Genomic DNA, 19,463 nt, shown 5'->3' with positions numbered 1-19,463 from the left:
CGCCTTCTGTTCTAGCCTCTTTCCAGAACAAGAACTCGGCCCAAACAGGGTCAGACCCTGCCCTGATCCTCCCTGTCCCCATCCTCGCGGCACTGCTTCCTCACACCCACCCGCCCACCCGTACAGGAGCCTGCGACACGAGAGCAGAGCTGGACCCACACGGCCTCTGCCCCTCAGAGGCCCAGCCAGGCACGGACGCCACTCTCGGCCTCCAGAGACCACAGAGCAGACCTGGCTCCAGTCCCCCAGGTCAGTCATTCTCACGGGAAGCCTGCCATGCGGACCCAGGAGACTCCAGGCCCGCGACCCTCGGGCACCTGAGCAGGTTATACAGCACGTGCTCTCCTATACTGCAAAAGCCAAGCCCAAGAAAACTCCAAACTAGAAGGACAGGTCCTGCTCAGCAGTGATTCTCTTCACAACAGAGACACTCAAGGCGACAGCAACTCTTCTGACATGAGGACAACCAAGCAGTGACTACTCTACCCTTCATTACAAACCGAAGGGAAGGGGAGTCCGGGGCCACGAGCTCTGAGAGCGCCGCCGCCTGGACGCATGGGGCAGGAGCCCCGCTCAGGCTGCCCTCAACCTGCAAAACCCTGGTTCACGGCCCGCGTCCCTGGGATCCTTCCCTGGCCCTGTCTCGGGTTGAGGTAGTCACTCCTCTGGGTTCCCACGGCAGGTGGTCCATACAGTACCACAGTGTTCATCCCACTAACCGTCTTTACCTTTGTCTGTAACTGTCTCTCCTACTCGGTGGAGAATAATCCAGTAAACATAAAGGAACCCTCCATTATCCATCTGTGTATTCCCAGGTCTTAGCATGGTGCTTGGCACACAGTAAGTGTCTAAGAAATGCCTCCTGATTAAATGACTGTGTGGAGAGAGGCACAGACATAAAAGGCAGGGAGATCTGGCCCGCTCCGGGTGTCACTCACTTTAAGAGGTATGCGCCCGCAATATGGACCAGGTACAGGCAGATGTACTGGAGCTGCCGGGGAATCTCCTCCTGCAGACAAGAGAGGCAAACAGTACTCGTGCTCATTCCCTAACTGGAGATGCAGGGGGAGGTAGAGGAATGGGGGGAGTGCAAAAGGACATGGCAGGCCTGCGGAGCGGGGCTGCCAGACAGCCCCAGGTCCCACCGGAGACACGCGCACCTGGCTGCACAAAGTCTGAAGGCGACTCAGTGGTCAGGGGGCGGAATTAGGTTGAGAAAGAAGAGACAGAGACTGGGGAACAGGGCTTTAGGAAATCAGCCAGAGAGAAGCTTAAAAAAAAAAAAAAAAGACTGTAGGAAAGGCAAAGAACTCTCCATCCGCTCCTTCGAAGATAAGTCAGGCCCCCCAAAGCCACACGTCTCGTGTGGGAGGCGGGAGTCTGACAAGGCGGCCCCCCTCCTGGAGGTCATCAGGGAGATTCCAACAGGCACTGGCTCAGTGTCTCACTCAACGCGCCAACACACCCCCGTCTCCACCCCCACGCATGGGCGGCCAGAGGGAGGGACAGCAGGAGGGCAGTGGGGACAAGCAGCGTCAGAGAGGGGCCGCCAGTACTCACCTTCCGTACCTTCTGGAAGTAGAGCTCAGGAAGTGCGTGCAGCCAGTAGGCCAGCTGGCACAGGTAGAAGAACTTGACCTGGAAGCTGGAGACAAGGGGGCCGGTCACCCAGAGGGATGGAGAGAAGCCCCTGCAGGTGCTCGCCAAGGGCCAGGCGGTGTGAGGAGCTGGGCCGGGAGGGAGGAATGGAGGGAGGAGGTGGGGGGATGGGGAGCACCACGGCCCCAAGCCCAGGACACTGCTCCACAGACAGGACCATGCACATGGAGTGACACGGGAAGTCCATGAAAAGACACAAGAAGGGTGAAAAGAGAGCAGAGGAGGAGGGGGCTGAATCCAGAGCGCTGTCGGGGCAGGAATGAGCTGAGGAATGGAGGGGTCTCAGCAGCAGAGGGAGGACCTAACTCTGCTAAGTCTCTGGTGCTGCTGTTCTAAGGGCCGTGGTCTCTGGGGGACACGGGCCCAGCTCTGCCCTCCCGGTGTCTCGTCGGCACAGGACAGGAGGGCCGCTGCCTCCCGTGGAGGCCCGAGGGGAGACGTGTGCGAATGTGTGCAGGTGCCAGGAGGGCGCAGCCCAGAAAGCTCCGTGGAGAGGCTCTGCTTCCCCGTCCCTCCCAGGCGCTGTAGGAACCTGCTACAGACCCCATGTTTGCACCCCCCTCGAAATTCACATGTTGAAATCCTAACCCCTACTGTGATGGTACCGGGACGTGGGGCCTCTGGGAGGTGATTAGGTCATGGGGGTGGAGCCCTCCAGAGTGGAATTAGTGCCCTTGTGAAAGAGGCCCCTCTCCGCTTCCGCACGTGAGGACACAGAGAGAAGACATCATCCATGAAGCAGGAAGCGGCCTCACCAGACACGGGGTCTGCCAGCCTCCAGAACTGTGAGGAAGGGATGTCTGCTGTTTATAAGCCCCTGGGAACCCCACCACCTGCAGTGCTCTGTGATGGCAGCCTGGGCAGAGACAGGACCCTGTGCCTGGGCTCCTGCAGGTGACGTGTCATTTCAGGAATTGCCCGTGAGAACACGGGGAGGAAGCAGCTCCCAGACGTCTGCCTCCACAACACTGGGCCCTGCCAGGCTTGGGGGTGCTCCGGTCCTCGGGCCCACCGGCCTGTGTTCTGCCCACATTCTGGGGCGAGAAGCCAGTGCACCAGCCCGCTCCTCCCTGGGGACCGAGGGTGACAGTACTCACGGGAGGTACACATGCGGATAGTCTTCCCAGAGGCTCCTTGGGTTTGTTAAATATCCTTCCTGTGGTGGACGGGAAGAGACAGCGTTTAGAGATGTGAACGTGAGGCCTGCTGGGCGGGTCCGGGGGTCAGGGGTCAGGGTCAGGGTCGTATCTAGTCCCCAGCTGCCAGAATGAGGAAAGAACAGGAAACGTGAACACGGAGGCCCTCTGGCACTTGGCCGGTCTCTACTATAAAAGAGAGCCGTGATGTATGAGGAAGAGCCCTGCTCTGGGGTCAGAGGACCCGAGTCTGTGGGTCTGACACTGATCAGCTGCATCCTCTGAGCAAGTTAGTCTCCCTGAGTTTCAGCTGGCTCATCTGTAAAATGAGGATAAAGATACCCTCCCAGAGTTATTGTTAGAAATAAATGTGACAGTTTATGTTTACGTGACAGCGTCGAGTATTATGCCTGGCATGCAGGCACTCAGGAAATGCTTGTAGAGTGAATAAGCACATGGACCCCAGAACCACCGTCCACTGCAAAAACGAAAAGCCTTCTTTGGCTTTTCACACCACCACAAATAAAAAGAATGGCAGGACCCCACAGGCCTCCCCAGCGGGTCTCACTTGTGACACTTATCACATAGCACCATCACTGCCGGGCCATCAGGACTCTGCTCATGCCTTCTTTTCTGGCTTCTTTTTTCTGGCGCTTCCTTGCATCTCCAGTATCTAGCTCAGGTCCTCTTACAGAGTAGGGGAGGTGACCTGAAAACCCTCCTGTTACAAAACATCTGGACATGCTGGATGCAGTCTAACAAATGTTCTTTTCAATGCAAAGCTGAGCTCACAATAAGAAAGGGAAAACCCGAGGGCCCGAGAGGGTCGGGAGCTAAAAGCCTGAGCAGGAGCAGCAGGTGAGGCCGTAAGGCCAGAGCTTTCAGCCTGCGTGGGAACAGAAGACCCTTAAAGGGCCAGCACCCCAGAGAAAGGGGAGACTAGGAAGGGTCCGACGAGCAAGGCAGGGAGAAGAGGACCGTGTCTGCTCGCCCGGGGCTCAGGATGGAAACAAAACTATGACCCCCTGAAAATCTGTAACCTCAGATTCACTTTCACGTGGGTTTGGAGCTCAAATGGACATCACCTGTGTGTCTAGGAGCCCTCACACTAAGAACTTAGTAGTAACAGTATCTGTGGGCCGGTGAAGCCATCGGGATGTACTTTCACCCGAGAACGTACAGGGTTCTCACACACACAACCTCGCTAAAGATGAGTTTATAATCCAAGATGACAGAACATACGAGGAAACGGCCCACCCCGAGCAAAAGGAGGCTGACGCCACGCCACGCTCAGAGGGCAGAGGAGGTGACGCCTGCCTGACCTCCTTTTAGAAACAGGGAAAGGAGGGAGTTCCCAAAACAAGGTCGCTTCTCGGCAGCACGACTGAATTCTGAGCTGCACCTCAAGCCTCCTGGTCCAAGCGCCCCAGGCCTGGCTGTCCCGGTGAGTCGGAAATAAACCAACCGACTGGTGGCTCTGACGAGGAGGCCCAGAGCCTCAGATGCTCCCACCGGGACCGAGGACGGGGCTGCCCTCGGCGGGAGGAGGCCCAGCAGTCCCCAGAGGAGCCTCCAGGTGACTACTGGAGCCTCAGTCATACTCCCACCCAGACCCCGAGTCACTAAGTGCCCCCTGGACATTTCAGATAGACCAGGGCCTCATTAGCACGATGACTCAACGGATGGGTCGCATCAGGCACAGGCCCCAGGGCAGTCACAGTAACTTAGGTTTGAAGGAAAGGGTCTCCCCACCAGACCCTCTCGGCCACATTCCATCTCCCCGAGTCCGGCAGAGGTGGGAGGCTCTGCGGCGCGTGGGTCGTGGGGGAGAGGGCTTTTCCGCACCCACACTGGGGCCACCCCTCTCTGCCCCCACCACGCCGCCTGCATCGGATGCCGGCCCCGGGCACACAGGTTCACGGCCTTCCGCCCTCCCTACCCCCTTTCCAGGGAAACCGAAGCAGGGAGGCCGTTCCTTCCTAGAGGAAGCACCAATGTATTTAAGGATGAAAATGGTACTTCTGGGATCGAAGTGGGAGAAGAATTTCCGCCAAAAAAAGACTGGCCAAGAAAAGCAGCCCTGACAGAAATCTAAGAGCTCAATAAGCCCAGACGATCCCGTGATTTTAAACAGGGACCCTCCCCAGCTTGGCCCTTTACTTAGGAGACAAAGAAATCAGAACTGTGAAGCCAACCAGCAGAGAAAACGCCCCAGAACAATGCTGCCGGCCTGCGAGGGGCAGTCCCGGGCGGAGGGAGGCGAGCAGGGCAGCCAGAGGAAGAATGACTCACGGCTCCGAGAACAGTCTTTTCCAGACCTCGGGCCAGGCAACCGCCCAGGGAGGCTGGGCCGGGGCCCCTCGGAACTCAGCACAGCACACCGAGTGTGGGCTCGCCCCCAGGTCCCACCCGCCAGTGGGCCTGCCGTCTGGGGGGGCGGCCTGTAAGATCCTCTGTTCTCTCCTGACTCTACAAATCAACCAGGAGCAAGGGAGGCCTCAGTGAGCTGGCACACCCCCTCCCCTCCCCTGCAGCCTTCCTTTCCAGTGGATGAACAAAAAGCACCACAGGAAGAGAAAGCAGCATCCAGTCCGGACACAGCCAGCTGCTGCCTGGACCCAGTGGTCCTTCAGGAACACCCACTGCTGAGGTTCTGCTGCAGGCAGTCTGTGTGTGTCAGGAGGCAGCCCCTACCTGAGCCCCTGCCTCAGAGGCGCTCCCGCTGAACGCCGGGCTGCAGGTTTAAACTGTGCAGGGAGGCATCCCGGGAAGCCAGGCACCCTCCCACCCTGCTTTCCCAGTACAGCATTTTGTTTCCCCTGAACGATGAACAGTAGCTGAGAGCTAGACTAAAGGTAGGAGGTCGACATCCTTATTAAATTATCAGTTGGCCCATCTACGACCCCATCACCCTGCCTGGATCAATGCAGAGAGAAATGTCTGAATTCAACATCAAGATCAAACTGGTTATTTCATGGGGGGAGGGATTTAGGGTCAATTTTTACTTTCTTTTTCAAACTTTTATATATGGCTTATTTTTTTTTTAATGATCATCTATGATGTTCGTAAAAACAAGCAATTCATTACTTTAAAAACTGCTGAAGGTTGGAACAAGAAGAGGCATTTGCAGTCGACTTAGTCCCTCTCACGACAATATTGAGTGAGCACTTAGTATGCACCAGGAACTGCGCTTGGGGGATAGCAGTGAGCACGGTGCCTGCTCCCAGCAGCTCGGGGGCTAGTACGAGGGCGAGGCAGGCAGCAGAGAACACACAGCTCAAGAAAACGCCACAGCAACAGGCGTGGTGCAGCACATACAAGTGTGCGGGGAGCTGTCTGCGGAGGTGACGTTTAGGTGGAGACTCGGATGGCACGGGATGTCAGGGGATGGAGCACTGCAGCAGAGGAAGCACCCCTGCAAAGCCCAGGAGGCAGGAGAGCCAGGAGAGTTAGAGGAACAGCGGGGCTGGGGCCAGTGAGCCAGACGGATAAGGCCAGCAGCACCCAGAGCACAGGAGTGAGGAAGGAGAACCGCTTCAGCACGAGCGCGACAGGGGATTTGAAGCAGGGGATGCGGGATCTGGTTTACGTTCTAAAAAGATCTGTCTGGCTGGGCAGACAATGGATTGGGGTGAGCGGACACAGGAGTGGAAACGGCCTCCTTCCAGAAGTGGTCCAGCAAGAGACGATGGTGGCCTGGATTGCAGCTCAGGGCCTCCTGACTGTAGCACTAGTGACGCCTGGGGCCAGACTGTCTTTGCTGTGGGGACTGTCCTGGGCCCCGCAGGACATTCAGCTGCATCGCTGGCCTCGACCCACTAGATGCTGGTAGCATACTGTCAAGAATCCCCTGGAGAGACCCATGGGCCTGGGGGCAGAGGTGTAGGCAGAGGGCAGGCGACAGACGCGCCATGTGCTGGTGGCAGTGGGTGGGGGAACCTGCCGATGGACTGACCGGAGAGCGAAAGAGAAGAATTGAGAACAAGTTCATCATAACAGAAACATAGGATTTAAAAAACTAGCTGTTTTCACTCCTTTTACAAAACGACCCTCTCTTCTTCAGTCACCTCCACTCCATGCAGAATGGCCTGGAGGGGGAGCAGGTGAGGGCTGAGAGCCACACGATGTATCGGGACCTGGGGTCACTGGAACTTTCCAGGCTCCCTTGGTCTCTATTCTCCTGCTGGAGATGCTGAGTGGAGACCTGGCTGTCACCATGGTAAAAGCCTGTTATAAACGTCCCCAGAAAAGGGTGGCAGCTCCAGACTAACGAGCATCATTTCTAAGCCCTGGACGGCCCAGGAGCCTTGCACACTCTGGAACTGGGGGGCGGAAATCCCTTGGCTGTCGGCCTGCGAATCTGGTGAAACTGGGTCACAGCTGGGGTGGACGGTGGGCTGAGGCAGAAAGGGCAAAAGTGATTCAGAGATGAGGCAACGCTTCTCCTGCAAGAGCAGTTAAATGTCCATGGGACCCGAGGGCTGTTCCGCTTCAAGGCAGCTCGGGGTCTCCAGAGGCCGCGTAAACCAAACACCCGGTGGCTGGGAGAGGCCTGAGCCCAGCGGTACCTAGACTTCCCGGGTGCTGCACAATGGTAGGGGGCGCTACTCACACAGACCACACACAAAGTCTGCCCCAGGGGGCGTATAATGTGGCAGGCCTGCTCCAGAGCACAGAGGCCTTGGCCCTGCATTTAAAATTCCTATTGTTCTGTGATTAAATGATAATAGAAATAAAGGTAACATACAACAGGGCATGCTGAGTCCCGCTTTGAGACTATGGATTCAGTGTTCAGTCCGCAGACAGACAGGTCAGTCTTGAGGACGGGAAAGCTCATCACTGTTGCTAAGGAAGGGGAAAGGGGTGAGAGGTCAGGGGAGGCAGGGAAGGAAGCTTCTAGGAGGTCACAGGGTTGCTGAATTTTCCAAGCCCCGGGCCTGGACTTCTCACAGGACAATTCTAGCTCCTGAGGAAGAGACCAGGTTACAGACAGGAGGTGCTCCAGGTTGGGGGGGATGGAGGGGATTAAACACTTCCTAGGACGACAGGCTTGTTACAAAGGACCCCAAAGGGCTGTCCACATTCCTTTGTATGAAGGAATTTTGCTGTATCAAAGGTTGCTTGAAATAAGAGTATTCTTGTGCAAAAGGGGAGGCGAGTCAACTGTCTGGTCCTCCAGGCGTTCAAACAGCACTGACTCTCACGGGACCTGATGTGCATGCAGGGGGATGCTGGCCGAGCCTCGGGAGGCCAGTGTGGTGAAACAGAACCAGACCCTCAAGTCCAAGCCCTGTCCACTTCAGAACCACGTGACCATGGGGCCACTGCGAAATCTGAGCTTAGATTTCTTCAATCCATAACACAGGTACCGGAATGAACATAAGACTCAGCTCAGGGGACAGCACCGTGCGAGGGCGCTAGGACGGAACACGGAGCTATGGAGATATACGCTGTCATCACCACAACATCACATCGTAACGATAACAAGTGTTTACTTTTGGACCAGAGGACGCTCCCCAGCTATTAAGTAGCACCTAAACCATTGACCCGTCTCTCACGGCGCTAACATGGCATCCCGGGCCCCAGCCATCAGCAGTCCCTAGGACCACTCACCGTCACCACCACGTAGAAGCACCAGATCACGGAGCTGAGGTGAAAGACGACCAGCTGTCCAGATTCGTTGAACTTGCTGTGCTTGACCTTGGAGAGATGAAGCCGTTTGCTGATTTTCTAAAGAATAAAGAGAATCCTGCATATTAACATATGAGTGTATAGGTAACGGCAGGTTTCAAACTCCTGTTTTCTCCCCACAAAAGGGCTGAAGTTTGAAGCCAGCCTCATCCAAGTTATTTCATGGAAGCCTCGTGTGTGCATATAGTGTTTAGTTTAAGGCAAGCATTTTGAGAAAGCGGCGAGATGAATGTCTTTAGCTGAGATGTAAAGGAAGCATCCCCCAAGGGTTGCTGTGTTCGACCCCCGAGGACACCGTGTCGTCATACCTCAGGCAGCTCCCTCCCGTGTAATAAACACTGTGGTCCCACGTGCTACGAAGGCTTTGAGGGGGACGGAGACCAAACTGTGGTGCAGGAGAGCCAGTTGCTAGGACCAACCAGGGCCTCCAAACAAAGCGGAGGCCTCAGACCTCAGAGCTGCAGCCGCTCCACCCGCCGGACCCCCCCAGCTTCCCATCTCGGAATCCAGACACGTCACTCACATCTAAAATGTACTCCTGCACCACAGCGTGCAGGATGATGGTGATGAAGATGTAGAACAAGACTGTGACCAGGTCCTTCGGCCCGTAGTGGTAGTGCACCGTCTCGCCATCTGTGGAGGCAATGAGAGCCACGTCAGCAGCCCTGGGTGAGGAAGTGCTCTGGGACCCAAAACTGAAAGGAGATCTGGAGCAGAATGTGCCATCAAATGCTTCCCTTTGGCTGTAACCCCAGACTTAGCAGTGTTTCTTCCCGAGAATCCCACCCACCCTCTGGACTTGGCCCTTGGGAGCACCAGTGCAGAGGGGAAAGGAGAAGCCAGCACACGGCATATCATGACGATGTCTCCTGATCTGGGCAGGAAGGCACAGTGGCTGCAGCCAGCAGTTGGAGACAACCAACCTCCATCATTCCCTGGCTGTGTGACTATAGCAAAGTGACCAACCTCTCTGAGCCGTAATCGCCTTCCCTGTAAAAATGGGACTGCAGTTATACTTCATCGAGGAAGCATGATGCAGGGTTAAGAGTGTGGACTCAGGACTTCCCTGGTGGCACAGTAGTTAAGAATCTGCCTGCCAATGCAGGGGACATGGGTTTGATCCCTGGTCCAGGAAGATCCCACATGCCGCGGACTGACTAAGCCCGTGTGCCACAGCTACAGAGCCTGCACTCTAGAGCCCACGAGCCACAACTACCGAAGCCCGCGCACCACAACAAAGAGTAGCCCCTGCTCGCCACAACTAGAGAAAGCACGCAGCAATGAAGACCCAACGCAGTCAAAAATAAAAATAATTTAAAAAAGAGTGTGGACTCAGAAACCTGAGCTTGTATCAAAGTTCTGTCATTTATTTCCTCCCTCTTTGTTTTTATTTTTTTGATATTGATGATTTTTTTTTTTTTTTTTTTTTTTTGCCATACCATGCAGCTTGTGGGATCTCAGTTCCTGGACCAGAGACTGAACCCAGGCCACAGCAGTGAAAGCCCGGAATCGTAACCACTAGGCCACCAGGGAACCCACACCTCCCTCTTTTTCAAAAAAATTGAAGTATAGTTGATTTATAATATTGTGTCAGTTACAGGTGTACAGCAAAGTGGTGCAGTTATACATATATAGTTTTTTAGATTATGTTCCATTATAGGTTATTACAAGATATTGAATATAGTCCCCTGTGCTATCCATTAAATGCTTGTTGCTTGTCTATTTTATATATAGTAGTGTGCATCTATTAATCCCATACTCCTGATTTATCCCTCCCACCACCTTCCCCTCTGGTAACTAACTATAAGCTTGTTTTCTATGTCTATCTGTTTCTGTTTTGTAAATAGATTTATTGTATTATTTTTTAGATTCCACATGAGTGATATCGTATTTGTCTTTGTCTGACTTACTTCACTTAGTATGATAATCTCTAGGTCCATCCATGTTGCTACAAATGGCATTATTTCATTTTTTTATGGCTGAGTAATACTCCATTGTGTGTGCGTGTGCGTGTATAAAACATCTTCTTTATCCAGAAAAAAAAAAAAGATGAAAACTTTAATTCAATAAGATACGTGCACCCCAGTGTTCACAGCAGCACTATTTACAAGAGCCAAGACACGGAAGCAACCTAAGTGTCCGTCAACAGACAAATGGATAAAGAAAATGTCATTTATTTCCTATGTGACTCTGGAGCACCTCTGACCTTTCTGTGCCTCAGATTCCTCATCTGTAAAATGAGGATAACGGCAGTTCCCGTACTGCAGGGTTACTGTGAGAATGAGGTGACTCCAAAAGTGCAAAGTGCTTACTTAGAATAGTATCTGGTGCATAGTAAGTGCTATACATGGATTTGCTATTATTTTTGTTGTTGTTGGGCTATTGTGAGGATTAAACGAGATAATCTGTATGCAAGATGCTTATCAGTGCCTATAACCATGGTAGGCATGCACTAAATAGTAGTTTAATAAAATATTATTTAGTAGTAATAAATTAGATGGAATCCCAGGTATCTAAGTCTTGTAAAGCTCTGCTACTACAGCGTCTCTCTCCACGGACAGAGGAGGATTCGTGCCTTCGTTCCAGTTGGCAGGCCTGGATCCCTGGTGCTCTGTGGCCCGCCCTCCCCCAAGCAGACATATTGGCCCCCTTTCCAGCTGTGCTGCCTTCGTGCTGAGTCACCCACGAGTCATCTCTCTTTGCTGGGATGCGTTTACCAGAAGGCAGGCCAGGGTGGGTGAGTTTCAGGGTGGCTGCAGAGTGAAGCAGAGCTGATTGGGTCACTCTGGGAGTCAACCCATGACCCTGCCCCCCTGGACTGGGAGAATGCACTGGTGGGCGGTGGGGGGTGGGGCAGTAAAGACATGGAGCGCATGAACTTTGAGATCAGACAAGCTTCCCGTTTTCCTCTCCCTCCTACCTTCCACAAAGACCCTACTGTGTGAGAGCCACTGGGCTAATTATTGAAACACGGAGATGAAAGACGCTGCCCTGGCTTCAGGGAGCACAGACCAGTGGGAAGACTGACAAATAAATGTACAATGACCTACAGACAGGCAGACAGCCACACGGTGCCAAGAGGTAAACACAGGGAGCCAAGGCAAGTGAGGGCCGACTCCAGCTGGGGCAGCCCCTCAGGGTCAACAGGAAGATATAGAAACTTGAGAACAAGCTGGGGTAGTCAGGTGCGGGGAGGAGGGCATCCTGGGCAGAGGACGCAGCATCTGCTAAGGATGCAGGCAAGGAGGAAGCAGTGCTGCAGGCAGCCAGGGTACCACGTCAAGGGGTGTGGACTTTATCCTGAAGGCAACGTGGAAACATCAAAGAATTCAAACTCAACAGGAAAATGAGCAAATTTGGGCTTCAGAAAGTTTACTCTGGCAGCAGTAAACAGCATCGTGCCTGGAGGTAGACACCAGTGATGCAGGTAAGGAACCACAGGGACCTGGATTAAAGGGGAAAAGGGAACAGGGAGGGAGGAGGGCCATCAGCGGCAGAGACCTGGTAAGACTAGGTGACTGACCCGGGAAGGGGTTGAGATCAGGGAGGGGAATCAGCACCGAGGACTGAGGAGGAAACGTGGGAGGAAGGGAAGAGATGGGCGTATGGGTCAGCCTCTCCTTCACGCCTCTCCATCACAGGGCTGGCACTACCCTTTCCCTGCCTTCTTCATAAGGGAGGATCAAAGGAGACTACTTAGATGGCAGCATATTTTGAAACTGTAGAATAACTAAACACATGCAAAGTTTCACCATCGAGACCAACCTTATGAGGCAGAATAGGATTTATGCTCAATCAAACGAGCAGGGTCCAAAAGTAATTACATAAGGTGTGTCAAGACTTTGGATTATCCATCTTAAAGCCTCTTCAAATCACCTCCATTCATCACCCCATATACTATGGTTCCAAAGAGATGTGACCAGAGCCGTAAAACCTTCTTGAAACAAGAATGGATGGATAGACGAATGCATTCTTTTTTCCTTTGCTGATGAGAGCTCCTTGCATGTTTATTCATCCACTAATAAACCACGTGCAGGGCCCCATGCTGGGTGCTGGGGGACAGCAGGGTTCGAGGTGGGCACGGCCCTGCCCTCTCGGAGCTTAGCCAGCGCACACCAGATTCTCTACACATAAAAACCAGAGGCCAATAACAACAGCAACAACAAAAACAAAAAACAACCAGATTGAAAAATGGGCAAAGATTTGCAGCAATATGGGTGGACCTAGAGATTATCATACTAAGTGAAGTGAGTCAGACAGAGAAAGACAAATATCATATGATATCACTTATATGTGGAATCTAAAATATGATACAAATGAACTTATGTACAAAACAAAAACAGACTCACAGACACAGAGAACAAACTTATGGTTACCAAAGTGGAGAGGGAGAGGAGGGGTAAATTAGGAGTTTGGGATTAGCAAACACAAACTACTACAGATAAAATAAACAAGGTCCTACTGTATAGCACAGGGTACTATCATTAGGGAAATGTAGATCAAAACCGCAATGAGATACCACCTCAACCCCATGAGAATGGCCACAATTTAAAACAAAAAAAAAACCCCAAACAAACAAAAAACTGAAAATAACAAGTGTTGACAAGGGTGTGGACAAATTGGAACCTTCGTGCATTGTTTGTGAAAATGTAAAATGGTACAGTCACTATCAGAAACAGCATGATGATTCCTTAGAAAACGAAAAATAGAACTACCAGATGGTCCAGCAATCCTACTTCTAGAACAGACTCGAAAGAACTGGAAGCAGGATCTTGATGAAATATCTGTACACCCATGTTCATAGCACTATTCACAACAGCCAAAGGTAGAAACTACCCAAGCGTCTATCAACAGATGAATGGAAAGACAAAATGTGGTCTATACATACAAGAGAACATTATTCAGCCTTAAAAAGGAAGGAAATCCTGTCACATGCTACACAGAGATGAACCTAAAGGACATAAATGCTAAGGGAAATAAGCCGTCACTAAAAGACGAATACTGTATGATTCCATCACAGGAGCTTCCCAGAGGAGGAAAATTCAGAGAGACAGAAAGTAAGGGTGGTGGCCAGGGGCTGGGGGCAGGGAGGATGGCGAGTTGCTGTTTAATGGATACAAAGTCTCAGTTTTGCAATGAAGAGTTCTGGAGATTGCACAACTGTGTGAATGTACTTAACACTACTGAACTGTACACTCAGAGATGATTAAGATGGTCCATCTCACGGTATGCGTATTTCACTATAATTTAAAAAAAAACACCAGCTGGCCAGGTGTGATCAGTGCTATGACATGGGCAGGAAATGAGGAGGGGCAGGGTCCTGGGGAGGAAGGGTTACTAACGAGACGCAGGCCAGAGAGCTGGTGAGGGCGGAGTGGTCTGGGCAGAGGCATCCGGGGAAGGTCCTGCTGGACAGAGGATTGGAGCGACCTGCAGAGCAGGGGTGGGCAAGCCATGCCACGGGGGGCTCCCCCGACAGGTCGTGGTAAGACACGCTTCCAAAGGTTCTGGAGGACTGAGTCATAGACGCGCTCTTCCTGCCAGGTGGATGGGCTGGGGGGCCGGAATGGGGCCGGGAGGGCAGTCAGGAGGCACTCACGGGAGCCCAGGCTGGGGGGACGGGAGCGTCCTGCACTCAGATGGCGGCAGTGTTGTGGAGAAGACAAGTTGGGAGAGGTGTGGGTGATGGAACCAAAAGGACCAGCTGGCCGACTGGCCGTGGAGAATGACCCTAAAGTTCCCTCTGGCATCTGTCTGCCCTCTGTAGCCCCCGTGCTTTCAGAATGCTTCAGCTTGCTGTCTCATTTGATCCCCGTAACCACCCACGGCGTGAGCAGAGGGGATGAAGAAACAGGGTTCACAGGGTAAAGGGACAGGGGCCATTTCTCAGGTCTCCCAGTGTCCGGCGGCCCCGCCCCGCCCCCAAAGTCACCTCACATCCCCCGGCCCCGCCCCGCCCCCCTGCTGGTAAGAAGCTGCTGCTTTGATCTCTCTCTCCCTACAACAGAACAAGCAGCATGGTATCCAGATACTCACAAGCTGTGCTCTGATTCATGCAGATTACCTCTACTGCTTGCCCCTTGTCTGCTGCCTTCCTGCTTTTGAACAGGGCAGGAAAGTAGATTGGTTTGGCCCCTTCTGCTTGCCACAGAGCTGTGGAGGTTGGAACTTTGTGTTTTTCCAAGAGGCTATAAACAAATGGATATTTTGGGGGTTTTTTTCTTTCTAAATTTTTGGCTGCTCACTAATTCTTATAAAAATCCTCACACTCCCCAAGTTAGAGCTCTGACCCTTTAAGGAGTGCCCCTATCCTGCATGAGCTCTCAAAAAGAACAGCGATGGTCTGGCAGTGAGCAACTGTGATTGTTTAGAAGAGTATGTTTCAGCACATCTCTGAGCTTTTAGACCAGAGGAGTGATTCTGGCCCTGAGTCACAGCAAAACGCCCGCAGAGACCAGGTGGGGAATGCAATGAGCAAAGTGGTGCAGGCGTCTTAAGATAAATCCTTTCAACACAGAGGCCACTGCACTAAACAGGGAACGGTCTTCAGTGCCACAGTATGCTCCCCACTGTTTTTCCTTAGCTCTAGGGCCCTCTTGGTCTGTCTTCCACATTTCCACTTTGAGAGAGAAACAAGTTTAAGATCCACTTCCATTTCAACCTTACTAAAAGAAAAACAACAATTCAAACTGGGATACATGGTGGCTGCCAGGCAGTCTCAACGTCGGGAAGACGTTAGAGAGGAGTGGAGACTGTGGCAAAGTGCAGAGTGCATGTCCCAAGGGGTGAAGGAAGGAGTGGGGATGGCCCTGGGAGGGGCGTGACCCCATATTTCAAAAGCAAAGAGAGAAATCCCTACGTGAATCATCTGATTTTAAAATGCTGGTGACTAATTCCAAAACTGTAAAAACACTTTATGGGCCAACACCAAACTGCCTAAAGAAAATACACACACGAGCCAACTCTTACCACAGGCCACCAATTTGCAATCCTTAGCCCAGACGACCCCTGACACCTCCCAACACCCATATTCTGTGAGCCCTCTTTCCTATGCACCACCATGGAGTAGGTCAGTATATTCCCCCGGAGGGGTTAGCCTCACCCTGGAAGGAGCACCTTCAATAACGACCCACCCTCTGTGGATGTTATCCTGTCTTCCGTCAAAAGGGACACTTGCTTTGTTTATCTCTGATCAAAGTTTAAAAAGAGAGTCAGCGTGATCAGTAAGAGCCTGGCTGTCCTGACAAACTCAGGTGGAGCCGGCCCTTCAGGAGCAGCACTCTTACTGGCCTCCCGTTTTGTTTCCTGTGACTAATAGACATTTTCTTGTTTCCCCTGGTGTCACCTGTAAGCAGCTTCTCCCGCATGCCTTCACAGGCCCCGTCTGGTCCGGATACAGCTGTGCAATCTCTGACCTCCTCCCCGGGACCTGAGCCCGTGGCCACCTGTGGCTGACGCCCCATCTGCTCTTTACGTCCCCTTAAAGTCTGGTCCCCTGCCAACGAGGCTTCTGCCTTTGTCCGAAAACCTGGCGGCTTAAAGAGCATCACTGCACAACGTGGATGCCTCCTTTCTCTCCCGGCTTTCCTCCTAAGTCCTGCAAACCTGGATTTGTAAAAGTTACTTTCTATTGGTTTTTGTGCTTTTGGCCAACTCTGTTTTCCCATTATTTTGAATCTTTTACGATATATATAAATCCAAAACTTAGATATGAAAAATAAATACCATAAGCAAAATCAAAAGGCAAGTGATGACCAAGGGGAAAATGTTTACAATTCAGATCATAAACAAAGGCTAATCTCGCTAATGTATGAAGAGCACCTAGAACCTAAGGATGAAAAGATAACAAACCCAACAGAAGAATGGGCAAAGGGTATGAACAGACAGCTCACAGAAAAAAGAAACACAGGTGGCCCTTATACATTTAAAAGGACGCTCAACCCCACACAGAAGAGAAATGAAGGGACTTCCCTGGTGGTCCAGTGGTAAAGAATCCACCTTCCAATGCAGGGGACGGGGGTTCGATCCCTGGTCGGGGAACTAAGATCCCACGTGCAGCGGAGCAACTAAGCTTGCATGCCACAACTACTGAGCACGCACGCCTCAACTAGAGAGCCTGCATACCTCAAACTACAGAGCCCACGCACTCTGAAGCCCACACGCCACAACTACAGAACCCATGAGCTCTGGAGCCCGCACACCGCAACTAGAGAGAGAAAACCCACGCAACACAACTAGAGAGAAGCCTACATGCCGCAACGAAGAGCCCACGTGCTGCAACAAAAGATTCCACATGCCACAATGAAAGATCCCACATGCCAAAATGAAAGATCCCACATGCCGCAATGAAGATCCCCCCTGCCACAACTAAGACCCAACGCAGCCAAAAATAATAAACAAACAAATAAGATAAATATTTTTTAAAAATATGCCAGACTTCCCCGGTGGCACAGTGGGGGTAAGCTGGGATGAACTGAGAGAGTGGCATGGACATATATACACTACCAAATGTAAAATCAATAGCTAGTGGGAAGCAGCCACATAGCACAGGGAGATCAGCTCAGTGCTTTGTGACCACCTAGAGGGATGGGATAGGGAGGGTGGGAGGGAGACGCAAGAGGGAAGAGATATGGGGATCTATGTATATGTATGGCTGATTCACTTTGTTATAAAGTAGAAACTAACACACCAGTGTAGAGCAATTATACTCCAATAGAGATGTTTTTAAAAAAAAAAAAGAATCCACCTGCCAGTGCAGGGGACACAGATTCGAGCCCTGGTCCAGGAAGATCCCACATGCCGCGGAGCAACTAAGCCCATGCACCACAACTACTGAGCCTGTGCTCCAGAGCCCACACGCCTCAACTAGAGAGCCTGCGTACCTCAAACTACAGAGCCTACGCACTATGGAGCCCACGCACCACAACTAGAGAGAGAAAACCCACACGCCACAACTAGAGAGAAACCCGTGTGCCGCAACTAAGACCTGATGCAGCCAAAAATAATAAATAAAAGTTTTAAAAAATATGCCGTGGGCTTCCCTGGTGGCGCAGTGGTTGAGAGTCCGCCTGCCGATGCAGGGGACATGGGTTCGTGCCCCGGTCCGGGAAGATCCCACGTGCCACGGAGCAGCTGGGCCCGTGAGCCATGGCCGCTGTGCCTGCGTGTCCGGAGCCTGTGCTCCTCAACGGGAGAGGCCGTGGTGGTAAGAGGCCCATGTACCGCAAAAAAAAAAAAAAAAAAAAAAAAAAAAATGCCGGACTTCCCCGGTGGCACAGTGGTTAAGAATCCTCCTGCCAGTGCAGGGGGCGTGGGTTTGAGCCCTGGTCAGGGAAGATCCCACATGCTGAGGAGCAACTAAGCCCGTGCACCACAACTACTGAAGCCCGTGCGCCTAGAGCCCGCGCTCCGCAACTAGAGAGAGAAAACCCACACAACTAGAGAGAAGCCTACATGCCGCAACGAAGAGCCCACGTGCTGCAACGAAAGATTCCACATGCCACAATGAAAGATCCCACATGCCAAAATGAAAGATCCCACATGCCGCAATGAAGATCCCCCGTGCCACAACTAAGACCCAACACAGCCAAAAATAATAAACAAACAAATAAGATAAATATTTTTTTAAAATATGCCAGACTTCCCCGGTGGCACAGTGGGGGTAAGCTGGGATGAACTGAGAGAGTGGCATGGACATATATACACTACCAAATGTAAAATCAATAGCTAGTGGGAAGCAGCCACATAGCACAGGGAGATCAGCTCAGTGCTTTGTGACCACCTAGAGGGATGGGATAGGGAGGGTGGGAGGGAGATGCAAGAGGGAAGAGATATGGGGATCTATGTATATGTATGGCTGATTCACTTTGTTATAAAGTAGAAACTAACACACCAGTGTAGAGCAATTATACTCCAATAAAGATGTTTTTTTTAAAAAAAAGAATCCACCTGCCAGTGCAGGGGACACAGATTCGAGCCCTGGTCCAGGAAGATCCCACATGCCGCGGAGCAACTAAGCCCATGCACCACAACTACTGAGCCTGTGCTCCAGAGCCCACACGCCTCAACTAGAGAGCCTGCGTACCTCAAACTACAGAGCCCACGCACTATGGAGCCCACGCACCACAACTAGAGAGAGAAAACCCACACGCCACAACTAGAGAGAAACCCGTGTGCCGCAACTAAGACCTGATGCAGCCAAAAATAATAAATAAAAGTTTTAAAAAATATGCCGTGGGCTTCCCTGGTGGCGCAGTGGTTGAGAGTCCGCCTGCCGATGCAGGGGACATGGGTTCGTGCCCTGGTCCGGGAGGATCCCTCATGCCATGGAGCAGCTGGGCCCGTGAGCCATGGCCGCTGTGCCTGCGTGTCCGGAGCCTGTGCTCCTCAACGGGAGAGGCCGTGGTGGTAAGAGGCCCATGTACCGCAAAAAAAAAAAAAAAAAAAAAAAAAAAGCCGGACTTCCCCGGTGGCACAGTGGTTAAGAATCCTCCTGCCAATGCAGGGGGCGTGGGTTCGAGCCCTGGTCAGGGAAGATCCCACATGCTGAGGAGCAACTAAGCCCGTGCACCACAACTACTGAAGCCCGTGCGCCTAGAGCCCGTGCTCCGCAACAAGAGAAGCCACCGCAGTGAGAAGCCCGTGCACCGCGACGAAGAGTAGCCCCCGCTCTCCGCAAGTATAGAAAGCCCGTGCGCAGCAACGAAGACCCAACGCAGTCATAAATAAATAAAGTTATTTTTTTAAAAAAGCCACTCTTCTCAGTAACATTCTGTTTAAAAAAAAGAAAAAGAAGAGAAATGAGCTACAACTACAATGAGATACCATCTCATCCCTATCAGATTGGCAGCAATCCAAAGCTTGACGCGCACTCTTGCTGAGGCTGCGGGGAAACAGGCTCTCTCTCACGCTGCTGGTGGGATGCAAAATGGACCACCTCGTCGGAAGGGCAATTTGGTAATTTCCAGCGCGATTACA

The 19,463-nt window shown here is 52.1% G+C and overlaps 1 protein-coding gene across 5 annotated transcripts in view; it reads right to left on the bottom strand.

Moving 5' to 3' along the window:
* TRAM2 (translocation associated membrane protein 2) overlaps positions 1-19,463 on the bottom strand; it is a 76,797-nt gene that overhangs the window by 9,140 nt on the left and 48,194 nt on the right. For all 5 annotated transcript variants that reach the window (XM_060111315.1, XM_060111320.1, XM_060111318.1 and 2 more), the window contains 5 exons: positions 9,010-9,119; positions 8,409-8,525; positions 2,757-2,815; positions 1,561-1,645; positions 939-1,009 (listed from right to left, as the gene is read on the bottom strand). In XM_060111315.1, coding sequence (XP_059967298.1) covers positions 939-1,009; positions 1,561-1,645; positions 2,757-2,815; positions 8,409-8,525; positions 9,010-9,119 — 442 coding nt within the window. The remainder of the gene's footprint in view (positions 1-938; positions 1,010-1,560; positions 1,646-2,756; positions 2,816-8,408; positions 8,526-9,009; positions 9,120-19,463) is intronic.

Source organism: Mesoplodon densirostris, chromosome 10 (genome assembly GCF_025265405.1).
Source record: "Mesoplodon densirostris isolate mMesDen1 chromosome 10, mMesDen1 primary haplotype, whole genome shotgun sequence".
Taxonomy (NCBI): Eukaryota; Metazoa; Chordata; class Mammalia; order Artiodactyla; family Ziphiidae; genus Mesoplodon; species Mesoplodon densirostris.
Note: the sequence above shows the minus strand (reverse complement) of the source record. Positions and strands in the feature narration are given on the sequence as shown.